At 44.5% G+C, this 18,781-nt stretch overlaps 1 protein-coding gene across 4 annotated transcripts in view; it reads right to left on the bottom strand.

Annotated features, from left to right (window-relative positions):
- KCNIP4 (potassium voltage-gated channel interacting protein 4) overlaps positions 1-18,781 on the bottom strand; it is an 871,913-nt gene that overhangs the window by 35,749 nt on the left and 817,383 nt on the right. For all 4 annotated transcript variants that reach the window (XM_077477713.1, XM_077477712.1, XM_077477711.1 and 1 more), the window contains exon 4: positions 17,419-17,489. In XM_077477713.1, the coding sequence (XP_077333839.1) occupies positions 17,419-17,489 (71 nt within the window). The remainder of the gene's footprint in view (positions 1-17,418; positions 17,490-18,781) is intronic.

Below are 18,781 nucleotides of genomic sequence, written 5' to 3'. Positions count from 1 at the left end.
TTAGTTGTAGGACAGAATGTGAAGCTAAATCTCCCAATGGGACAAAGATGTCAAAAATAAATCTGTGTAGTCAGGGACACCCTGTTCCCTCTCTCCTGTTCCTATGAGCAGGAGTAATTACACCCCCCACTGGTGAAGCGGAAAAGGATCTAAGCTGGCTAGCATGTCAGGATTATTCCAGCAGCAGTATTTCCAGTCCACCTTCTTGGTTCTTAAAACATTAAAACAATATACTGCAATGAACAGACTTTGTAACACAGTCAGCCTGCCGCTGCACTAGGGAGGGGGGAGGGCACGGTGCCTGGGGAGGACCAGCATTTCCACAATGAGTTCCCAAAGGGGTGGGGTGCTGGACAACTCCCGGGTCAGGTGGCTGACCCCCTCTCATGATTCCAAGGTAATAATCCAGCTTGAGACTCTGGTACTGGGCAGTGGGATGCCATCAGACGACTCCACAGACATGAGGGTTCTATCCCCGCAGAGCCATAAGGTCTGGATTCTCAGTCCTGAGTTATCTACTAGCCTAATCCAAATGACTAGTGTTAGATATCAAACACCTTAAGATGAGAAACTCTGAGCCCTTGTGCACACGGTTGGAGATTCCGACGGAATGTGTCCGATCGGACCGTATTGTCGGATAATCCGACTGTGTGTGGTCTCGATCGGACTGTTTCCGTCGGAATATCCGACGGACCAAGTTTTCCAACTTGTCCTAAAATTTTTCGGACAAAATGCTCCGATCGGACATACCTCCGATCATGTGTAGCCTACTCCGACGGACAAGGTGCCACGCATGCTCACAATCAAATTCGGACACGGAAGCGCTCGCTCAGGTAAAACTACCGCTCATAATCGATATAGCACAATGCAATGTTAAAAATTCTTGAAGCGCATTCTCTTGTTCTTTACAATGCTGCAAGAATGAACTTCTTTTGATGCTCATAGTCACACACACTTCTCCCGAACGTATTTCTTGAGTCTTTTTACTCAATACAATATTTTAAATCGTCACATCTACACAATTTTTTATTTATTTTTTTTGGAATTTGTGGTTGGTTTTTTTCATCAACATCTCCTTTTTTTTCAGTTTGCTCATCTTTGCATTTTTTGGGGTGTGTTTTGGGTTTCAACTTACCACAACACCATTATTATCTTTTTTGTATTTTGTTTTTCTTTTTTAAGGAGGTTGTTTAGTGTTGGTGCCCCTTGTTATTCATTTCACTTTGTATTTTTGAAATGTACCTGCCTGCTCACAAATAAACTGTCCTTTTTGAAGTAAAACACATACGCAAGTATTTCTTCAAACAAAAAAAAACGTTATTTAGGTGTCAGTTACAAATAAAGAGGGAGGCAGCGCTGGAGAAACTGGGGAGATTAGCAAAGCCTTTGGCCCCCAGGGCACACATCAACTATTTAAATGCAAAAATTGGTGGCCTGAGGAGTACATGCCTGAGGGAGAGAAGTCTGGTCCTGAAGTCCAAGAAACCCGGAACAGCAGCAGATGACATCTATGTTCCCAGGCTGTGGTACTACAAGAGGCTGCATCTTCTATCAGACCAGACTGAAGCCAGGCTCTCACACTCTGGTCTTTCTTCCATACTTCCTTCCAGGCTGTGGCTGTGGTGCTGGAGGTGTGGCAGAAGGAGGAGGAGGAGGGGCATGGGCCAAATCACACAAGTGTGTTGCTTGTGTGATTTGGTCCAACAGACCCTTGTTGAGGGTGTGGAGAATTAGCTCCTCACACAAGATCTTTTGCCCCTCCTCCATTTGCTCGAGTTGACAGGCTTTGAGGGCCACTGAAGCCTCCCGATGAGCCTCAGAGCCGACTCCTCCACATTCCCCCCCTTTCTCGCCCTTTTGTGTGGAAGGCGCAGGGGAGGGACCTGGGATTCTGTCAGGCTCCTCCGCCTGCCCACCGCCTGGCTGCCGCTTACCCCTGCCTCCTCCTGGCTGCCACTTTCCACAGCCACCTCCTGGCTGCTGCATTCCACACCCTCCTCCTGGCTGATGTCTACCTGTGTATGAAAAAGGGACATAGTTTTAGTTTTTGGTTCATCAAACACACACAATTTTCACATCAAGACTGTTGCAAATTGTTAACCAATAGAAAAGACTATCATTCTGTGCCCAGCATTTTTCATTCTTGGCCCAAAGGTTTTGGCCACTACTGTCTATTGATATGTGAAACACTTTCTAAAATCAGCAATTAGTGAGCAAAAATCAAGTTAACATCATTCATTTTTACTCCCAAAATATGTACAACAATACTATACCTGGCTCAAGCTGGGCTCCCCCAGTTCTTCCTGAGTGGAAGGCCCAGGTTGGGTGTCGGAAGACTCAGCGGGTGTGGAATGTAGCATAGAAGGACATGTGGAAGGAAGGGTAGAGAGGGATTCCCTGACCTCAGCCTGGTCTGACAGAAACTGCATCCTCTCATAATACCACAGCCTGGGGACATAAACTTCATCTGCTGCAGCTCCAGATTGCATGAACTTCAGCACATTCTTCCTCTCCTTCAAATATGTACTCATGAGGCCACCAATTTTCACTTTTAAATAGTTGATGTCTGCCCTGGGGACCACCGGCTTCACAAACTCAGCCCGTTTCTCCAGCGCTGCCTGCCTCTTTAGTTTGTTACTGTAATGAGGGTGCATAGATTGCCACAGGCAGGGCAGCTCCCTGTATTTATCGATGAACAGAGGGAGGAAACTGTGGTCATTGAAACCGTCCATAATCTCTGCAAGACACAACACAAGACAAACCCTAATGTCAAGCTAAACTCCACTAATGCAGGCCTCAATCTAGAAGCAGTATAGGCTAGTGATGTACCAAGTTCAAAATGTTACCTTTGTTAGCACGATCATCCCGTCAGCTTCTCAGCTCACAGATCGTACGTACGACACACGCATGTTGCGTTTTATATTCAGTGCGCATGCGTGAAACTCCGCCAGCCCCTGACGTTCTTTCTAGACTATTTCCCGCCCCTTCTCTTTCGGTGCAGTGGGGAGAGCACATGGCGGAGAGAACGCAGGTGCGCAATCAGAGTTCCACTAACGAGGAGGAGGGTGAGGAAAGCCCGGAGCCTGAAACGTCCCGATCCTGGAAGAGAAGATTTAAGGCCTCAAATATGTATTTTGTAGAGATGTTGGAGATAATGGACATATTGAAGAGGACCGACTATGATGGGAAGTATGGACCTTACCCAAACCCAAATATCAGAAAGGCCAAGATCATGATTATTATTATTATTATGATTATGAAGAGTCTTCAGAAGAATTTTGGGGTACGACGATCCAAGGATCAACTGAGAAAACGCTGGTCAGACCTGAAACTGAGGGAGCACGACCAGTACAGAAGGATCAAGCGTGTTCTTCAAAAAAGTAAGTAGTTGTCGTGTGTTCATATGATTATTCTTGCTTGCATACTGCTCCATCTGCTTTGATTTCATGTTGTACAGTTTAAAATGGCCACGTTCATGTTCATGGGTTCAATCGTTCGTTAGAAACATTGTTCGTTAGCCCACTCCCAAAACGATGTTTTCACAAATTACACTTCACTACATTTCTTCACACAGCTTAACAAAAGTGTCCAAAATAATGTTCTCACCTTTGAACTCGGCCAAAAAACACAATTGTACCACACTTCCAAGCAATGTTTAATTTTCCTATTTCTGCCCTCTGTGTGCTAAGTATTCCTTTTTTACATTCTCATATGGGAGAGAAGACTCTGGAAGTCTGAGGACACCAGGGATCCCACATCTCCCAAAGAAGGCGAAATTCCAACACCAGAAACAGAGGAGCAGGAGGAGGAGGAAGTTGAAGTTGTACAAATTGTCACCACAACAGGTGAGTGTCGGAGACCACAGCTTCCGGTAAGCTAATCAATGTATGTCGTCATATTTATAATACATGGTGTGTTTTTTTTTTTTTTTTTGTAGGTGATGTGGAAGAAAAATCACATTTTACCAGTGAAAGTGCCCAGATCCTGATTGGGGAGATAATGGGGTGCAATCGGGATTTAGAAAATATACAGAAAAACATCAATGATGTTCAAAATAAAATGAAGAACATCATTGATGTTTTGGGGAGAGTCTGAAACACCCCAAACTAGCTAGGGTTTTATTTTTGTGTTTTTAAACAACAAATTTTGTATTTTACAAAAAGCCAAATTTGGAAGATGCGCACAGTGTGTCAACATGCCCTATCTCCCATCATGGGGGATGAATGTACGTGTTTTGTGGAAAGTGGCTCAGATGAAGGGGTTGCAGCCTCAAAACATGTACATTGATCCCCCATGATGGGAGATAGCATATGTTGACACACTGTGTGCATCTTCAAAATTTGGCTTTTCCAGGGGTGATACCCCATGTGATGAAGGCAATATCAGCCCAGTTTGTACATACTTATGTCTGATATTGTCTTCACTTTTCAAAGTTGAACTTTGTAAGTTCCTGTGTTCTGTATGTTACGCTTTGATACATGCCTGTTTACACAAAAACAAGTTACAAAAAAATTACCTTAAATAATGTTTTTGATACACCCAATATGTTGGTTTGTTGTAAAACCCTTTTCTAAACGCACATGTGAATGTGCTTTGATTAAAAAGTTAAATTATCAAAAATGTGTGGCTTCCTTTTTCAATGCGCAAAAGGGCAACTCCACTTTGCACTCCAAGTGCAGTTTCAGGTGTACTTTTGCAGTGCACTTGTAGTGCATAGTGGATGTGCCTTTAGTAAATAACACCCACAGTGATGTGTAAATTTTCACAATCATGCCATTTTCCTGACCCCACATATTTCTGTCATGGTGTGGAAAATGAGCCAGATTTTTGTCAGTAATGCACTACATACATTAGTTAACAAAAACAAGGTGTGTGTGTAGCAGACCCACAACCTAATAAGATTATCTGAAGAAGAGACTGTGCCCTCATCTCGCTCAGAACTTGGGTTTGCACTGTTGTAGAAAAAGGCACAACAACAAAAATCAAAAATGTACCTAGAAGACATCTAAAACCAAGCCAAGCAGTAAATGAAAACAAAGATTGTTGTAGTGTAAAATGTATTACAAAAATGCCTCTCAGACATTGTCTGGCATATCAATGGCCCCCCTACCCACAAAGTACTCCATGTATTGCGTTCGGACCTCGCGGGCGCTTTGGGGGGGCAAGCCAGGACAAGCAGCTTCAAGAGCCGTGAGGTTATCATTTTCAGGCAAGTCTGCATCTGGGCCAACTGAGACCACGTAGTTTGCTGAATGTCTTTTCAAGAAATTGTGCAGAACACAGCAGGCAAGCACTATGTGATTGAGTTTATATTCAGCCATGTGGATAGGCGTTATAAAAAGGCGGAACCGGCTGGCCAGTATTCCAAAAGTGTTCTCCACGACTCTTCTGGCTCTGGCCAGCCGGAAATTAAAGATCCTCTGGTCCGGGGTGAGGGTCCTCATCGGGAAAGGCCGCATCAGATGGTTTGCCAGGGCAAACGCCTCATCCGCGACAAAGACGAACGGGAGTCCTTCCTGATTCTCCTCTGGGGGTGGCAAGCCCAGACTGCCACTCTGGAGACACCAGTAGGATTCCGTCCATGAGAACACTCCACCATCCGACATCCGGCCATTTTGCCCCACGTCCACATACAGGAAGTCATAGGTCACTGACACCACCGCCAACATCACAATACTATTAAACCCCTTGTAATTATAATAGTACAACCCCGAGTTGGGGGGTGGGACGATGGGGACGTGTTTCCCATCAATTGCACCTCCACAATTGGGAAAGTCCCAACGACTGGCAAAGTGGGAGGCCACAGTCTGCCATTCCTGTGGCGTTGAAGGAAACTGTGCAGTGAAACAAGACAAAAAATTAGTAATTTTTCAAATCAACATTGCAAGCAGATTAGACACCAACATTTTTGGCCAAGATCAGTATAACATTTTGGGAAATTAGTATTTAAAGCCTAAAGTATAAGGTCCCCTTATGAGAGTCATCACCCCCCCCCCATCCCCCCCATCTGATGGGCCCTTGCAAAAAATGAGGGGTGGGGGATGTTTTGGACAGGAAACCCTCTCCACTTGATTGAGAGCTGAATGCCTAAATAATGTGTGATACTTTGGGAAGCCCCTCCTTACTTACACTATTGGCAGCCCACCGGACAGGTAAGAAGTGTCATAATACCAAAAATAAAACAAAATGGAAGCACATTTTGACATTCTGCTATTACCTATCAAGATAATAATAGGGTAAAAAAATAAAAAAATATAGCATTTGAAAGTATTGAGGCAGGCCCTTGCACTACATGCTTTGGTGAATTCGTCCATAAATGTGACCAGAAAAAAGGTAGGTAGAGTGTGTATTGGGTTTGGTAAAGTCAGCAGATAGAGGATTGCTATCAGCTGACCTAGCAAACTCCTAAGGAGTTTGGCCCAACCAAAAAAAAAAAAATGTCACTCTGCATGAATTGAAGCACACACATAACATTTGTAGACATTTTAGGGGGTGTTTAGGGGAAAGCAATACTATGGAGCTGACAAAAGGCATTGCTAAGCGACTAGACTATAGTTTTATGGGCCAAGAAGAGCATGGTGGGGAAGTTAGTGAGGCAAATATGCATGAGGACATTAGAGCATATTGCAATCATGGTAATTAGGGAATTTGGAAAGAAATCCAAGACATTAGCAATCATTAAATACATAGAATGTGATGTTAAAGGACACAACTTACCTTCATATAGTCCTTCTGCAGGACCTGAATGATGGCAGAACAGGTCTCTGGAATAATGATCCCCAGAACCTGGGGGGAGATGCCTGTGGAGAACTTTAGGTCCTGAAGGCTTCTCCCTGTCGCCAAGTAGCGCAACGTGGCAATGAGCCTCTGCTCCGGAGTGATGGCTTGCCGCATGCAGGTATCCTGCCTGGTGATATAAGGGGACAGCAAAGCCAGCATACGGTGAAAAACTGGGTCCGTCATCCGGAGATAATTCCTGAAATCATGAGGTTTATTCTCTCGGATCTCACGGAGCAAAGGCATGTGCGAGAACTGGTCACGCTGGTGCAACCAATTCTTGTTCCACAAACGCCTCCTCGCCCTGTTCATGGACCGGGCTTGTGTGAAAGCTAAAAGCCCAACACCAAGCCCCTGCACAGCACAAACTCTTTGACGAGTACGTACATGAAACATGGTTTAAAACGGTCAGCTGGTCAGAACGGACAACAGAAAGCACTTATAAACAGCAATGCCTGAAAGAACGACCTGAATAGCAGAAGCAAGCAGACGATAAGCAATGCAAATCAAAGCTTACTATACCAAGATATAGTCCACAATGAGAAACAAATGCTTACTGACTACACGCACTGATAATCAGATACGCACAGACAAGCACAAACTGAAGAGCAGTACCGAACTGAAGCACAAATCTGAAAAGTGCGAATCGTCTGTCACCAAACTTCGCGATAAACATGAGATCAGCAGAAGGAGCCCAAAGGGTGCCGGACGTGGTGCTGAACTTCCTTTTTCTAGTCCCGTCGTACGCGGCTTACGTCACCGGGTTCTTGGCAACCGAAACTTCCGACAACTAAGTTTGACCGTGTGTATGCAACATCACTTCCGGACCTCTTCCGAACTAAATCCGTCGGAATTTATCCGACGGATTTGGTTGTCGGAATCTCCGACCGTGTGTACAAGGGCTTACTCTATTGTTCATTATGTTTTGGATTTGTTTCTTTGTTAATGGGCCGTGCAGTGCGACGATAGGAATGATGCCATTTTACAATGTATTTTTCTGTTAAAACCCAATAAACACATTGAAAACAAAAAAATAAACACGTGTAAAGTATAACTACACTGCATCTGAGCACCACAAACTAAAAACGCTATTTCATTCATTTTTAATATTCAAAAGCAAACTCACCTATCCATCCATGTCTTCTTTTTTTTCCCCCATACTTTCTTTTTAAGCAACACACAGAAACAGAAATAGTACAGAAACCGTGGGACAAATACATCCAAAATAATAGACTATGCATAAAGAGACTCAGCTTGCAGACTGCATGGCAGCCTAAACACAGAGTAATCCTCTGTCCCACATGGAACTCAATGACAAGCATGCGAAATGGCAATATATAAGTAAATGTCCCGAAAAACGAAGCACTAGGGGATTTTTGTAGACGCTGTCACTCGAAAAAATGTAGCTGAAAAAAGAGAAAATGAGAAAGAAAGAGAGACAGAGAAAGAAAAATGTAGGGATCAGGGTGGGGTGTAGATTGAGGAGGAAGAGGAGGAATGTAAGGGCACAGGAGCACCTCTGAGACAACCTCCACTTTTTTAAGGAGACACATTTAGGTCAGCAAGGCCTTAAACACATTTGTGCCAGTAAAACCACTTTTTGAGGAATTTTTCATGAAGACTCCTCTCTGTGGCCACCAAATCTTCCAGCTCATTAATTTCAGCGATCTTTTTCAGCCAGGTGGATATAGGTGGAGCACCTCTGAGACAACCTCCACTTTTTTAAGGAGACAAATTTAGGTCAGCAAGGCCTTAAACACATTTGTGCCAGTAAAACCACTTTTTGAGGAATTTTTCATGAAGACTCCTCTCTGTGGCCACCAAATCTTCCAGCTCATTAATTTCAGCGATCTTTTTCAGCCAGGTGGATATAGGTGGAGCCTGTGTCTGCTTCCAAAAAAGTGGAATGCAGCTCTTTGCCCCTATGAGCAATAATGGTAATATAGAATACTTGCAGGCCTTACTGGAGAAATGGTGGTGATGCAAGAGGAAAATTGTCACATCCCGTGGTAAAACGTGGCCAGAAAATTTCTGGGACTCCTGCCCAATAAGGAGGTAGTAATCTGCAGGACCAAAAAATATGGAGAAGATAGCTAGACTCCTCTCCACATCGCCAGCAGGTGTCTAGGCATTGGGGAAACATCTTATGAATCATGATGGAATTATAATACCAGCGAGTCCGCAACTTGAATCCGGATTCTTACCCCCTAGCATTTCTGGTCGTAGCCTTCTTGAGTAAGGGCAGATGATTCATGTAGCCTTTACTTCTTGGAATCCACCTGCCCTTAGCTCAGGCATGCAGGCAGGAGGGTGTGCTTAGCTGAGAGAGCCTCCTTCTCTACTGTAGTCTCCCGGGATGTATGACATCATTTGTTTAGGCATAGAAACCAGGTAAATAACTGAAGAAATGTAAAAAAAAAGTTTAAAACAAGCAAATATGATATACTTTCCTATCCATTTACTAATGCTAGCAGCAAAATGATTAAAAATAGTTACTGTTGATTGAGAGTAGGGATGTGCCGAACACCCTCCTGGTTCAGTTCACAGCAGAACACACAAACACAGTTAGGCCCCTTTCACACGGGACGGATCAGTAATGATCCACCCAGTGATGATCCGCTTGCTCAGCGGGGATCGCTCCGTTTGTCCCCGCTGAGCCGGCGGATAACAGGGCGGTCCCTGCACACTGTGCAGGGACCGCCCTGTCAGCTCTCTGTTCTCCTCTATGGGGGATCGGATGAACACGGACCATCTGTCCGTGTTCATCCAATCCGCTCTGCAGACGGATAGAAAAATAGGATTTTCCTCCGTCTGCAGAATTGGACAATAGCGGAGGCGGATGATATCGGGTGTCTGCCGATGTTCATCCGCAGACACCCGCTATCCCATAGGAATGCATGTATGTCCGTATTTCATCCGCAAACAGATGGATGAAATACGGACATACGGTCCGCATGTGTGAAAGGGGCCTTAAAGTCTATGTGACATGAACATGAATAATCAAAAGTGCTAATTTTAAAGGCTTATATGCAAGTTATTGTCATAAAAAGTGTTTGTGGACCTGGGTCCTGCCCCAGGGGACATGGATCAATGCAAAAACAAAGTTTTAAAAACTGCCTTTTTTTGGGAGCAGTGATTTTAATAATGCTTAAAGTGAAACAATAAAAGTGAAATATTCCTTTAAATTTCATACCTGGGGGGTGTCTATTGTATGCCTGTAAAGTGGCGCATGTTTCCCTTGTTTACAACAGTCCCTGCACAAAATGACATTTCTAAAGGACAAAAAAGTAATTAAAAAGTACTTGTGGCCATAGAGAAGTCCCCGTGCGCCAGAGGGGGGGTGGGGTCACCCGGGAACGTCACAGTGTGGCCCCGCCCTCACTTATAAAAGAACTGTCAAAGCGAAGATGCGTCATACAGTGGGAGCCTCCCATGGAGGCAGGTTGGTCACGTTTTTTTTTTCTTTTTCGGTCCGTCGGCAGAGCAAGAGAAGAAGACTTTGTGGGGCATTTTTATTTTCATACATTATTTTTTAATAAAGGACTTGTCCCAGGCCGTGTCATGTAATTTTTACAATTTTCACACTTTTTTTGTGACATGATAGGGGTATATTTGTACCCCATTACCATTTCACACAGGAGGGAGGCCGGGGTCTGGGGTCCCCTTGTTAAAGGGGCAAGGGTTGTGGGGATGAAACCCTTATCCCCATCAACATGGGGACATGGTGCTTTGGGGGGCTACCCCAAAGCACCCTCCCCATGTTTAGGGCATGTGGCCTAGTACGGTCCGGGGGCACTTTCTCATTCCCCCTCTTTTCCTGCGGCCTGCCAGGTTGCGTGCTCAGATAAAGGTCTGGTATGGATTTTTGGGGGAGTCCAGGGGTGTAGATAAGGTAGGGGGTCAGGGGTGTTCAAACCCCCCCCAGAACATCCTGGCAAAATGCCTAGACAGTGTCCCTGCTGTTAAGTCTCAGCATCAGCACAGTAGAAGCAATCAGAGTTTCGGAGTGCAGCAGCCAGCCCCCCCTTCCATTGTGCCCCATCCCCTCAGTTTAATAAGGGGTCCCCCTGAAAATCATTAAATTACTGCAAGGTCTCAGATGCCGGCAATTGACAGTGCATGGTTGAGGGAACTCCTAGACTCCTCCAAGAGGTATTGTATGACACACCCGGAGGGAGATGTAGAAGTTTTCCTACTTATGTGCCCTGCTGAATCTGAGGTCTGGTAAGTGGGGAGGCATCAACTTTCTGTTTTGGGAAGGAGGAAGTGAGAATTCCAGCCTGGGGGAGTTTCTTTTAGTGGGGGGTTAAGGAAAGGGGGGGTGGGTTTGCTTTTGGAGAAAGGGGGATTTTCTTGTAGAGAAGTTTACAGGGGGTGGTTATTGGCAGGGATTTGCTTCTGGGAGGGAGTTTGATTGGATGAAGGGAGATTTTCTTCATAATTAGGAATCTTTGCTGGGGGAGAGGGTATTGACTGAGGGAGATATTTTTGCTTGGGGGGGGTTGGTTTAGAAACGGGGGGGGGTTAATTTTTGGAGGAGGGAGATATTTTGCAGTGGGAATCTTTGCTTGGGGAGGATGGGTTCTTAGGAGGGAGAGGGGAATTGTTTTCCTTTAAAATAGATTTTAAAAAAATTATACCTACCTAAGTGGATGGAGCATCAATCCAATGTTGCCTCTGTCCCCAGCTGCTTCAAAGATCAACAACAGAGCGATTAAAGACCACTGATCACTAATTTCTCAGCCTTCGGTGAACAAAGAGTGGTGCCTGTCAGTCCCTGGCTCTGCCCCCCTCCCCCAAGCTCACTGGAATGCCAGGCTGTGGAGGGGGCAGGAGCGGCTGGCTTAGGGTCTCTGTGGCTCACTGAGAGGTAGAGCAAGCTACTGGTCCAGGCATCTGGGTGAGTCCTGACTTTAAAGTTAGGATCTTTCCACAGCCTGGACCTGCTGAGCGAAATCAGCTGACAGCTGAGCTTTAACTGGCTGTTGGCTAAAAATGGGTCACAAAAGTGCAGAATGAACTGCACTCCTCCCCAGGAGAAGTACAACCAAGTGGTATGCTGTCCCTTCAGAGCGCATGCACCAAAGACATCACTGGCGGCATTCCATGTGAATATCTCCTAAACACCATATGTTTGTTATTATAGGCTTACTTGTAGGTACAAGTTCAAAAGCTGGGTTTACTACAGTTTAAGACTGAATAAAAGCAAACCATATTGACCAGGTACAAAGGGCACCATCCTGTGGTAGGCAGTGCACAATATTTTTTTTTTTTTCATTTCTTAAAACATTTCATAAAATTTCTTAGGACACAGTTTTTTTAAGATTTAAATAAATCACTGAATTTGCTGCCTACCACAATATGTTGCTCCTTGCACCCACTCAACTTGCACAGTAAGGTTAGCTAAAATCTAGTCTTGGGTCTCGTTCATACATCCTACATGACCATGGTGCAGCAACTATACTGCAAATACCTGCACCCGGTGGGATCTCAGAAGTTCCAATCTCTGCTCAGCCTGTAAACCTGAAAAGAGCCAAGGCTGTCTGCTGTTGTAAACATGTATCCACCTGTATCTGCACATCCAGTGGTGACCTGCAGGTAGGGATACATTTTTTTTCCTTTGGATAAAATCTCTCTGCATCCAGGGTCAGAAATTTGCCCCTAACAGCAGGTAAGCCCTGTGACCCACAGTTTGTTAGTGTGTCGCTCAGGCTTAATTGATGTGGGGAGTAATGTAGATGATACTGAATGTGCTGCACGAGTGTCGGCAAGGCATGGAGCTCATCCCAGCTCCTGTAGTCACTGAAGGGAAGAGAGAAAAAAAGTCCCTGGTGCCGCAAATCCACAGAGTCCCATGGCGATGTAGTAGTGATGGGAGAGACTACCTCAGCCTGGGTTCCCGCCAGGCCACACACCAATGTGTTTTTCTTTGTCCCCCAGAGATTAAACATGGGAACCACTGGATGCACAGATACATGTTAACAAGTTTTCCAGCTGGGCTATAAAATTTTCCGACAACTTGATCCGATCGGACTTTGTCCGATTGTGTGTAGAGAATTCCGATCGGACAAAGTGCCACGCATGCTCAGATCAAATTCCTAGACCAAAGCTATTGGCTACTAGCCTGAACGTAGTCCCATCGTAACGAAATTACATCATCACATTCTGAACGATCGGATTTTCCGACAACTTTGTCCGGCCGTGTCTATGCAACAGTTTCGGACAAAATCCGTCGGACAAAATCCGTCGGACAAAATCCGTCGGACAAAATCCAACGGATTTGGTTGTCAGAATGTCTGACCGTGTGTACAAGGGCTAAGAGTTGGATATGACTAAGGCCTTGTGCACACTGGACATTTGCTAACTCTCCTAGACTGGCCGAATGACCCCCTGTTGGGTTCGCACCAGAACTTTCAAACATCGGGAAAGTTTGAAGCCGAAAAACGAACCCCATTGAAGACTATGGGACCCAAATGTGAAAAAGGCTTATATGCAAGTAATTGGGCATAAAATGCTTACGGGGGTCAGGGTACTGCCCTGGGGGACATGTACCAATGAAAAAAAGTTTGTAAAAAACATAATTTTTAAAAGAGCAGTGATTTATTGATGCTTAAAGTGTACGTATAAAAATGAAAAGTTCCTTTCAATATAGTGCCTGGGGGGTCCCCTTAGTACACCTGTAAAGTGGCACATCTGTACTGTGTATAGAAGCTGCTACAGCAATAATTGCATTTATAAAGCCCAAAATATTTTCCCTGCAAATTTTCTTTATTTTGTAAGCAACAGCCAGTCAGTCTGATAAGGTAACAATGTAGTGCACGGGGAACAAGATTAGAGATTTTTTGGATAAATTCTGGTGTCTCTACTAGGGATGAGCTGAACACCCCCCCCCCCCCGGTTCGGTTCGCACCAGAACTTTCGAACGGACCGCAAATTCATGCGAACTTTAGAACCCCATTGAAGTTACATAGTTACATAGTTAGTCAGGTTGAAAAAAGACACAAGTCCATCCAGTTCAACCAAAAAAATATATATATATATATATAATAAATATCATACCAGCCCATATATCCAATTCTATACCCACAGTTGATCCAGAGGAAGGCAAAAAACCTGAGCAGAGCATGATCCAATTTGCTAAAGCAGGGGAAAAAATTCCTTCCTGATCCCCCGAGAGTCAATCGGATTTTCCCTGGATCAACTTTACCTATAAATTTTAGTACCCAGTTATATTCTGCACACTTAGGAAATAATCCAGGCTTTTCTTAAAGCACTCTACTGAGCTGGCCATAACCACCTCTGCAGGGAGTCTATTCCACATTTTCACAGCTCTTACTGTGAAGAAACCTTTCCGTATTTGGAGATGAAATCTCTTCTCCTCTAGACGTAAAGAGTGCCCCCTTTGTTGACTGTAAAGTGAATAACTTGACACCAAGTCTATGGGACTCGAATGTTCGAAATAAAAAGTGCTAATTTTAATGGCTAATATGCAAGATATTGTCCTAAAAAGGGTTTGGGGACCTGGCTCCTGCCCCAGGGGACATGGGTCAATGCCTAAAATGTTTTGAAAAACTGCAGTTTTTTTCGGGAGCACTGATTTTAATGACAATTAAAGTGAAAAAAAAAAGTGAAATATTCCTTTAAATATCGTGCCTGGGGGGTGTCTATAGTATGCCTGTGAAGTGTCACGTGTTTCCCATGTTTAGAACAGTCAAAGCTCAATTACAGAAGAGCAATATAGCTATATAGGTGGATAATGGTATATACTGCGCTCAGGGCACACAGACAACACCCACAAACTCCTGCAGCTGGCTGAAAGCTCAATTACAGAAGAGCAATATAGCTATATAGGTGGATAATGGTGTATACTGCTCTCAGGGCACACAGACAACACCCACAAACTCCTGCAGCTGGCTGAAAGCTCAATTACAGAAGAGCAAGGACGCTAAATTGGTGGATAACGGACGGTGTATACTGCGTTGAAGGTACACAGAGAACACCCACTAACTCCTACAGACGCCATCACACTACACAAGGCCGCCGCGCTGGCCAAGCTGTGATTGGCCAAGCATGCGGGGTCACAGTACATGCTTGGCCAATCATGAGCCAGCAATGCACTGCGATGGCAAACGGGCGAACATGCGTTCCACTCGAACACTAAGCTCATCCCTAGTCTCTACCATAAACTTTGGATTTCTACTTCTGTAACGGGTGCAGAAAAATTGTTCTTTGGGTGTCGGTGGCTCCTTCACACCATAACCCTATAGAGGTACTCTTGATGAAAGCAAGAAATGACCTTGCTGTGAAAAATTGTAATGATATGCACCTGCCAAACAGGTGCAGAAAGATTGTTCTTTGGGTGTTGGTGGGGCCTTCACACCAACACCTTATAGAGGTACTCTTGATAAAAGAAAGAATTGGCCTTGCTGTAAAAATTTGTAATGATATGCACCTGTCAAACAGTTGCGTAAAAATTGGTCTTTAGGTGTTAATTGTGCCCAGGAAACCTACACAAAAAAACATTATTCCAGATGAAATCAACACCCACAACATTAGGCAGCCTAGAAGTCCTGCAGACATTCAATACCCCAAAAAGACTTTTGTACAGTTGTACTTGAGTTTCATAGGAAAATTCAGCAGAGGAGGGCATGGAGAAGGAGGGGGGGGGGGGGTAGAACTGATGAATCTGGCATCATCACCAGCTGTATGGAGACGTGGGGACACAACAAGCTGCAGCACTGGGCCCTGTCCTGCATCCTTCCGAGTTGCACGCAGAGTTACAAAGTGTGCTGTGAGCAAAATATGTATCGCCCCTGCCCGTGCTTGCTGGACCACATGTCAGCAGTAACGTGGACTTTGCGGCTGACTGCCTTGCCCAACGATGCCAAAACATTGCCTTACATGTGATGGTAGAGGCCTTACATGGAAAGAAATATCGACTGGGAACCTACCATTGCAGTACAGCACATTCTGCAAATACATGGAAGGGGGCAGAATCCACCAGGCAGAAAGGTAGAAGTTGTAGAGTCAGCAGCTTTGACAAGCTTGCATTTAGACGCTGGGCATGTGGGTGGCAGGTACTGTATTTTTTTCCTGTTGCAGCAGATGGAGCAGAGAAATTTGCCGGCTATAGTCTACAGCTGGTGGTGTGGTGCTGGCAGGTGTGCTGCAAGGACCTGGGACACCCTGCGCTATACCATCATCCCTGTCAGTGGAGGCTGCTGAGAGGTCATGAGGTTTAGCAGGGACAGACTGAGGTGAGTAAGGAGGAGGGACAGATTTGTGCCCCTTTTGTATGGCTTTTAGGTGCTCTTGCCAACGGGCTGAGTGGCGGGAGCTTAAATGCCTTGTCAAGCATGTGATACCCAAATGGTTGGTGGTTTTGCCACACTTGATGGGCTTGAGACAAAGTTTGCAAATAGCAACAGTGCAATTGGCTGCATATGTACTAAAAAAAAAAAAAAAAAAAAGGCCCAGACTGCTGAGTTGTGGGAAGTGGCCCGGGAGACAACAGCTCCACAATGTGATGGAATAGGGTGGCTGCTCTCTACTCTTCCATGATGGCTGCCTCATTAGGGTTGTGCCTCACCTTCAGTTTCCTTCTCTGCTCTATCCGGCACTAAAGTCGAGTCAGTGACCTCATCATCATCTCCTCCCTCCTCATTATCACTAGAGACAACAATAAGCTGCGGCTGGGGGAGCATGACTGCCAATTGGTGTACCAATGTTCTCCCCTATCTGTAGGCTCATGTTCCTGCCTTTCTCAACCTCAGAGTCAGAACCAACATCTGAATCAAGTAATTTGCTGTTGCTGGATGCACTGGATGTGTTGTTTTTTTCTGCCTCTAAATGCCCCTGCCTCGAAACTCCTCCAAATACCTACAGTATGTGTGCATGGACACATACGCTAACATACAGGGGCGCTTAGCCTAGAAAAAAACACCAGATGCCCCAAGGCACAGCAGAAAAAAACATCCATTGTGCATGAGGCCTGAATGGATATCATACAAATTAACCCGATCAATGACAGTGACTGCTATGTTCTTCTAGATTCTAGTCTGTGGTATCTGATCGAGACAGAAAAAAGTTTGGGTGGCAAAAACCGTTATAGTTTTAGATACTTTGATATCCAGACCAACTTGCTTTTTTTTTCTTCTGTGCTTAAAATATTTTTGTCTTCATCTCATCCTCATCTCATAACTGCCAAAATAATTCTGCTAATCCATATTTGCACCTCTCTACATATTGTACAACCCCCACCCTAATCTAATTTCAGAAGGATAACTTGTTCTATAAAATCATATTTTTTGGTGGGGTACGAGTTTAACACAGGGGCATACTATTAAGTTGTGCTGTATATCTTGCTCTATAGCCAAACTGGTATGAGTCAAGTAAAACAGTTCTTTGCCCCTATTGCAATGAGAGCTTCACCTGTTTTGATGTATGTAACCAGAGCAGTCAGTCAGCATTATATTGTGGATGGGTGAACACATTTTCAGGGTGTCAGCTGTTTTATTGGCTACGAGAAGCGTTAGGTTCAATCTACACAGTGATCTACATTTTGTGCCTTCCCATCAAAGTTGAGGAGTTAAATAATAAACAAAAACAACATTTTTACTATACTGACAGATTGCAACCTACCTCGAAACTCACAGATCCATTGTGATCTGTGTCGAAAGCGTTAAATAGAAAGTGTGCATAAGTTGAAGCATCTACAATTCAAAAGAACAGATTTAGAATTAGAGGATCATTGGCATCATGAACATTTTAAACCCATACTTGGGGCAGTACATACAAATTTAAGTTACTAGTGAACAGCAGATACCATAAAGTCCAGGATAGGTTACACCATCAGTGGTCCATTTACATTTCTCATATCCCAAGAGCCACCTAAAACTTTTAAAACACAAATACTAACCAAATGAAATAGGCCACAACCTTATGCCTCATACGTAGCAATGTTCCCACCTGGCAATATTTGTTCATGAACTGAGCATTGTATTATGCAATGCAAAAGGGGTCTTTTTCTATATCCAGAAGATTTTGTTTTGTTTTGGGGGGTGTTTTAGGAGAAGGTTCGATCAGGCACTCTAAGCCCTTGTACACACAGTCGGAGATTCCGACAACCAAATCCGTCGGATTTTGTCCGTCGGATCTTGTCCGAAACTGTTGCATACACACGGTCGGACAAAGTTGTCGAAAAATCCGATCTTTCAGAACATGATGACGTAGACTACGTTCAGGCTAGTAGCCAATAGCTTTGATGTAGGAATTTGATCTGAGCATGCGTGGCACTTTGTCCGATCGGAATTCTCTACACATGATCGGAGTATGTCCTATCGGACCAGTTTGTCGGAATATATTTCCAGCAAGTTTGAAAATTGGGTCCGACGGATATTCCGACGGCATCAGTCCGATGCATACCACACACAGTCGGATTATCCGACGACACGGTCCGATAGGACACATTCCGACGGATTCTCCGACCGTGTGTACAAGGGCTAAGGGTTCCTGCTACTTTATAGTAGTGTTCTGTCACTTAATAGGAGAAGGTATTAAGTGGTTCTCCAATGGTGGTACATGGACAGAGTGTGGAACCTCAACCTCTAAAAGGTGTTGTCACCTTCCTAGCATACTAGCAGCTATGGGTTTTTAGCTTCCTGGCTTATGGCGAGTATGGCCATGTGATGCAGTGTGTTCAGTTGTGTGTTCCCTTTTTTGATGGGAAAATGCTCATTTGTGTTTGCTGTAGTGCTCTGATAACCACCAACTGTTTGCTTCCTCTTTTTTATATGGTTGAATATACACTCACCAGCCACTTTATTAGGTACACCTTGCTAGTACCAGGTTGGACCGCCTTTTGGCTTCAGAACTGGCTTAATTCTAAGTAGCATAGATTTTGGTCCATATTGACATGATAGCATTACACAGTTGTTGCAGATTTGTTGGCTGCACATCCATGCTCTTTTGATGCTCTACAGGAATGAAATATGGTGACTGTGGA

Source organism: Lithobates pipiens, unplaced genomic scaffold, assembly GCF_037356315.1.
Source record: "Lithobates pipiens isolate NorthernLeopardFrog02 unplaced genomic scaffold, aLitPip1_a1.2 Scaffold_13, whole genome shotgun sequence".
NCBI classification, from domain to species: Eukaryota; Metazoa; Chordata; class Amphibia; order Anura; family Ranidae; genus Lithobates; species Lithobates pipiens.
This window is presented reverse-complemented; position numbering and strand designations above follow the sequence as displayed.